This window comes from Vicia villosa, linkage group LG3 (assembly GCF_029867415.1).
Source record: "Vicia villosa cultivar HV-30 ecotype Madison, WI linkage group LG3, Vvil1.0, whole genome shotgun sequence".
Taxonomy (NCBI): domain Eukaryota; kingdom Viridiplantae; phylum Streptophyta; class Magnoliopsida; order Fabales; family Fabaceae; genus Vicia; species Vicia villosa.
The window spans coordinates 28,208,200-28,214,871 of record NC_081182.1 but is presented as its reverse complement, the minus strand read 5'-3'; the positions used below and the strand labels follow the sequence as shown (position 1 = coordinate 28,214,871).

Genomic DNA, 6,672 nt, shown 5'->3' with positions numbered 1-6,672 from the left:
TCATCTTGAATGAATACAAAGTTTGCTTCAGGTAGATTCGATTTACCAGCAATTTGGTCATATACAAACTTTCAAGTTTCATCCATAACCCTGACGCCGTCGTCTCCTTTGATACATGCCGGAGAACCTTGTTACCGAGGCTCAACAAAATTGCGCTGTCGTCAAGATTCTCTGCTGCCGTCAATTCTGCATTCATGGTTGCCTCTCTCTTCAACGCTTCCAAGCAACCTTGCTGAACCAGTAGGGCTTTCATCTTCAAGCGCCACAGACCGAAATCATTCACTCCGGTGAACTTTTCAATCTCATACTTTGTTGAAGGCATCTTCTCCACGCTCACCACACCAATTTGTTGTGAAAAACGATGTTAAGAACAAAATATAGTAGGAATTAGGGAAGATAAGAAGAACACAAGAATTGGTTATAACTGCTATTCTTTTACTTTCTCTTCAAATAAGATTACAAGTTTACAAGAATAACAAATAACCTCTCTCACCCTAAATTAGAATTTGCAGCTTAGTAATGATGAAAGACTAGTATGTTATTTATAATAAAACCTAACATACTAACTAATGGGCTTTTTCTACAAGGCCCATTACACAAGCGAACTTAATAAACAAGCTAACTTAACAAATTAGGGTTTAAACACTGAAACCTAATTTAACATGCTAACAACCCTAGCACCTTCGACACAAGCATGTGAACAACCTTCGACTTCATGCTTAATCCTGTCGAACCAAGAAGTCACCCTTCGACCATACTAGAGTTCGATCCAATATCTCACAAACATTAACATTGCAAATCTCATGATTTCTCACTTGAATTCTTTAGGAATTAGTTTCTCACTTTAATCCTTTACCAATTAGTTTTTAAGATACACATGATAATCTTATCCAAATATACAATTTCTACTATAATTTATATCCTCTATACCAATTCATATATAAACACTATTTTCTTACTTTTTTTCCTTTTCAAATTTTATTATTTTATTATACTCTTTCATTTTTTTAATTATGTTAATATATATATATATAATTTTTCATGATTAAAAGTTTTTTAATTGTTAATTTATTTTCATAAAGAATATAACCAATATAATTTTTTTGTTTGTAAAGTTTCACCATAACCATTAAAAAAAGTTTCACCGCAATCAAAATATTATTTATTTCAATACTCCATTCGTTTTATGTACAAACGCGTCACACGCAAGTCTCAATCCAATCTAACAAATGAGGAATATAACAAATGAAGAATAGTTGTAACACTACCTAAAAAATAAAAGTCTAATGGCAAGAAAAAGAAATAGTGGTAGAGTAATACAAGCATTAGGATTTAGTGGTGGGAAATTAGTAAGAGTAAAAGAAGGATCCGAAGGAGGAGGCGCTGGACATTCCTTCGGATAGGTAAGCAACTGAAACTTGTTTAGACAAGTTCCTTCACTAGGGCACCTAATTATTGCGTCTCCATTTGGAGATAGACAAATCCTTGCTTCAATAAATTCGTGATCCCGAATACAGCGTAGTTCCGGATAGAAGTTATCCATTGCTATACCCTTGCGAACTCCATAAGCTGTTACCGTATCTATTAATAGGTTCCTACTCCAATATTTAGCGTCTTCTCGATTAGAACGAGGAACAATATCTACTTCCTTTAGGGCTTCGATAATGTCTATTGTCTCAGCGTAATTGGTAGCCAATCGAACGTAAGGAATTTGTTGAATATGAGGGTACGCGCATCGTCCATGTCTCCTCCACTGTCGTCTCCAAAATCTAACGGGTCCCTCAAAATAGCTCGGCCAAAATTGGTGCATTTTAGTAACAACCAAGGGAGGAAACTGAAATAGAAAATTATGATCAATTAGTGCAACAATAAACTTCAACTTTAAACATCCAAAACAAGGTGAATGATAGCATGATGAACTTAACTTATTTCTTTACCACGGTGAACAACTAAAATTACCTTTAATTTAATAATAAATAAATTCAATAATGATTATGATTGAATAAGAATGATCTATTATTCAAGTAAAAGATAAAAGAATTAAATATTTACATTTATACCCTATCATTTATTTCTTAATAGACCTAAATATTTATTATAAATTAAAAACTAGACTAAATATTATCACAAATTACAAATTATACCCAATTACCGTCTAACATCACCAAATCAATTCCCATGTGTAAAACAACAATTTCTAGGATTTTAATATATTCGGAACAGCAGCATAATTTTGCTTGTTTATATAAAAATATAAAGTATTTAAAGTAGTATATTGGAGTTTTATTTAAATTGAAAAAACTTGTTTTTAGTTTCCATCTTATCCTTTGTATTACCCCATTTTCTTTCAAGTTGTTCCCGTCTGGCTCTGTGTCGCAGTCTCTAGGCTGTGGTTCGTCTTCCGTGGCAGGCCATAGTCCATGAACAGTTAGTTTGTCCATGATAGGAGAAATGACACATACCCTGTCGTCATGTTCCTCACACACGGTAGGACCCCACTGTAAAACCAGCTTCAAATACTCATATTCAACAGCGTCTGATTGTGAAATCAAAAGAGCACATACCACTAATGTGAAAAAAAATAGTGAAGAAAGAGAAGAGGTCATGATGAATCCTGCAAAATATTATTCATATATCATCATCAAGAATCGATTTTTTCATTTTGTTTTCAGAAATCCAAAAGTTAAATAAAACCCACAACCGAAAGGAAAAGAGAAAAACGAAAAAAAAACACGAAAAATAACACACAAACCATCTCAATTTCCAATGTTAAACTTAAAAAACTCTAATTAAAAACTAAATTTAACAAGCCTTTGATTAAGCCAGGGGGGCGTGTGGTGAAAATTGAATTTGTGCATAGTAAGGGCGCAGGGCCCAGGAGGGAGAAGCCCAAAACACAAGAGTATGACTGGGCCAGGGGAGGCGTTGCCAAGCAATAGGGCACTGAGGCCCAAGGGGATCATTCAATTTTCGTTTTTCAGATTATTGTTCATTTTTCACTGATTGATGTTAATTAAGAATTAATAGTAAGAGGATTAAAAGAAAAAGATTAGAGTTATCAGTGAAAAACTCTTTTCCCTCTCTCCTAAAAATAGCGCCTACCTTTTCTTGTCCAAAGAAACACCGCTGCGGCGACTTCCGGCCGCCACAACTCAAACCAACATCTCTGCGTCTTCGGTTCTCCCTACTACTTAGTCTAACCCTCTAATCCCCTCAAACACCAAAAAAATCCTAACAATCTAAAAACCGGAATCAGGTAACGTACGCTCAGGGGAATCAAGAATGAAGAGGTTCCATAGTCTTACCAGGATTCTGCAGAAGAGAAAGATCAGAGAATTTCAAAGAAGCTTCCAATTGAATAGGTAACCGTTTCCTTATCGTAAATGGCTCTCCCTTCCTCTTCTTTTCTCCTTTCTTTGGATGATCTGTTGAGTGGGATTGAGTACGTTGTTGTTCTGATGGAGTACGATGGAGGATGGAGAGTGTGGAGTGGTGGCTGAGCTCGGTTGAAACAAGACTTCAAGGTGAAGTCTTGTTCAACGATGGTGAAAGAGCTTTGGTGAAGGGTGGAGGATTTGAAAGATAACGAAGGAAATGATTCAGAAATGGTTGAAGAGTGTGATGAATCGGAGTAATATAAATGGAAGTGAAGAGAGTGAGGAGAAAATGGTGAAGTGTTGGTAGAATGGACGAGAGGGAGCTGAGATGAAAATCAGTTATAACTGTTTAGAATCAGTAGGAGTGAGCTGAGGTTGTTATAACGGTTTAGAATCAGTTGGAGACTTGGAGGGAACATTATAGCGGTTTAGAATCAGTTGGAGACTTGGAGGGAACATTATAGCGGTTTAGAATCAGTTGGAGACTTGGAGTGAACATTATAGCGGTTTAGAATCAGTTGGAGCGGTGACTCGGTGAATTTGTTATTTTCTCAAAATTAATCTATCATTCTAACTTTGTTCAACCAAAATATTGATTTTATCAATGAATTATATATGTATTTTCTCAAAATTAATCTATCATTCTAACTTTGTTCAACCAAAATATTGATTTTATCAATGAATTATATATGTATTTTCTCAAAATTAATCTATCATTCTAACTTTGTACTGAATAAAAATTTTGGTATATAAACACTCAATAGTAAAAATTGTAACTAATTAATTTACGATAAGGAAACGGTTACCTATTCAATTGGTCATTATTAGAATTAAGCTATGTAACATGAAAACAAAATTACAAATATTTATATCATCAAATTAAACTCAAGCAATTGATTTAATGCAAATATAATAATATATTTAAGGAAAACTATTTTTTTCTAAAACTCTACCAGATATAAAAAAAATGAATTTTTTTTTTAAGAAAAGGAATTTTATTTATAAATTCCCAAAAAGGAACGTTATACACAAGATGCGGCCCATAGGGTCCAGCATGGATCTACTAGTACAAACCAAAACAGACTTATAAGAGCAATATAGCAACTCTTTCTCTAAGGTTTGGTTTCCTCCAAACTCTATTCACAACTATTTCTATAATCTCTCTATGTATATTTCTAAATCTTTCCTCATCTATAACATGTGTATTATAAACAGTCGTATTTCTATAGGTCCAGCATGCATATATGGTCTCTGCAAACGCTGCCTTTAGTAGCCTCTGTTTCCAGCTTTTGCCTTTACACTCGCGAACAATCCACTGTAGTCCTGTTCCCAATCAAGAGGGATATGATCCAGTTGTTGTCATCTCAAAACCGTCCTCCAAATGTCCTTAGTAATAGAGCAATCAAACAGTAAATGATTGAGGTCCTCCTTACCTACACAGAACACACAATCATTGTTGTCCAGAATCCCAAATTTCATTAATCTATCTTTTGTTGCTAAGCGGCCATGACAAGCTAGCCACATGGTGAAAACTGCTCGAGGCCTGGCCTCATTGTCGTACATCAAAAATCTCCATCCACAGGCCAAGTATTGGTGAGCAGCCCATCATAGATAATTTTCTTTCTGAACCTACCAGTATCTTCCATTTCCTTCCACTCTTGCATCTCCCTCACTGTATCTCTTTGCTTTAGAATGGCTCTTAGCATCCAAGAACAAGTACTTCTTATAGGGGCTTCCATAATTTATTCATTCTTCATGTAGTAGGTGTCAATCCATCTCACCCATAAGCTATCTCTTTTCCTGCATAAATCCCAAAGCAGTTTACTCAAACAGGCTTTATTCCATCTAGCCAAGTCAATCACATCAAGGCCACCTTGGTTTTTAGGTTCACAGATCTTGCTCCAAGCTATTGGTGCTCTCCTAGCATAGCTCTCCTTGCCTGACCAAAGGAAGTTTCTGCAGAGACACTCCAGTCTTTTTATAATACCTTTAAGGAGGGGTATGCACTGTGCCCAGTAATTAACAGTGCTAAAGATCACACTATTGATCAGTTGAATCCTCCCTAAGTAGCTCAACATCTGTGCTGACCAATGGTTGATCCTTTTCCCTATCTTTTCCACAAGGCACATACAGTCCTTGTTTGACATTCTTTTGCTCTCCAAAGGAATGCCAAGGTACTTTACAGGGAGTCTGCCTATTCCAAATCCTGTAATTGCAGCCATATTCCTCTCTGTCTCCTGATCCATACTCCCACAAAATATTTTGCACTTTGTAGGGTTAGCCACCATACCAGTTTCCCTAGAAAATTCATGGAATTTATCCATCAACAGTTGTATAGATCCCTCATCTCCTCTAGAGAACAACAAAAGATCATTTGCAAAGCTCATGTCTACCATCCCAATTTTCTCACATTTTCCATGGAATTTGAACTTAGGATCATGTTTCAATTCACCAAGCTTCCTATGGAGGTACTCCATGATCACAACAAAAAGAAGAGGTGAGATAGGGTCACCCTGTCTCAACCCTTTTCCTGCTTCCATGCTCTTTGAGATAGACCCATTGATGTTGAATTTGTAGCTCAATGTAGTAATTGCTAGCATGGTCCAGTCAATAAATTTCCTAGGGAATCCAACTTCAACCATGATCTTCTTTAGTGTCTGCCAGTCAACAGAGTCATAAGCTTTCTACACATCCATTTGCATCATACAGCTTGGTATCCCTCCCTTCCTACTGTATGCCTTCACCAGTTCATAAGCAAGAAAAATATTATCATGTATATCCTGTCCTGGCACAAAAGCAGCTTGATTTCTACTAATTATGCTTGGCAGAACTCCACTCAATCTATTAGCCATCACTTTTGCAATGATTTTGTAAACAGTTGTACAACAGGCAATGGGTCTGTATTCTTTAATGCTTGTAGCATTAGCTTTTTTTGGTATCAGAGTCACCAGGGTGTGGTTCCATTTCTTGTCCAGTTGCCCTTTCTCAAAGAAATTCCTAACCACTTGGATAACCTCATCCTTAAGAATGTGCCATGATTCTTTGAAAATTTTGGATTTGTAGCTATCCACTCCTGGAGCTTTCAAATCCCCTATACTCTTTAATGCATTTATAATCTCAGTCTCATTCACATGTATAAGTCCTTTGGTGAAGTGACATTTGCTGACCCTTTCTCAGAACCTGAATGTCAACAGCTTGTAGACTTCTCTGAGCAGTCCCCATAAGCTCCTTATAAAAGCAGAGAACTTCTTTGGTGATATCCTCTTGCCCTATTACAATAGTCCCATCATCTTTC

At 36.2% G+C, this 6,672-nt stretch overlaps 1 protein-coding gene across 1 annotated transcript; it reads right to left on the bottom strand.

The window, feature by feature from the left end:
- Positions 1–1,199: 1,199 nt before the first annotated feature.
- LOC131657769 (ribonuclease S-4-like) lies at positions 1,200–5,116 on the bottom strand. Its single transcript, XM_058927131.1, has 4 exons — positions 5,011–5,116; positions 2,337–2,536; positions 1,321–1,834; positions 1,200–1,222 (listed from the first exon to the last, which is right to left on the bottom strand). Exons 1-4 carry the CDS (start codon positions 5,114–5,116, stop codon positions 1,200–1,202), a joined length of 843 nt encoding a protein of 280 aa, XP_058783114.1.
- Positions 5,117–6,672: the final 1,556 nt, after the last annotated feature.

Bases quoted from the DNA above. Each gene is read 5' to 3' on its own strand.
- LOC131657769 (XM_058927131.1), bottom strand. From the start codon at position 5,116: ATGGAAGCCCCTATAAGAAGTACTTGTTCTTGGATGCTAAGAGCCATT. The intron at 2,537-5,010 runs GTAGGTTCAGAA...TTTCACAATCAG, and splicing joins GAAGGAAATGGAAGATACTG to ACGCTGTTGAATATGAGTAT. The intron at 1,223-1,320 runs GTATTACTCTAC...CTCATTTGTTAG, and splicing joins ACCACTAAATCCTAATGCTT to ATTGGATTGAGACTTGCGTG.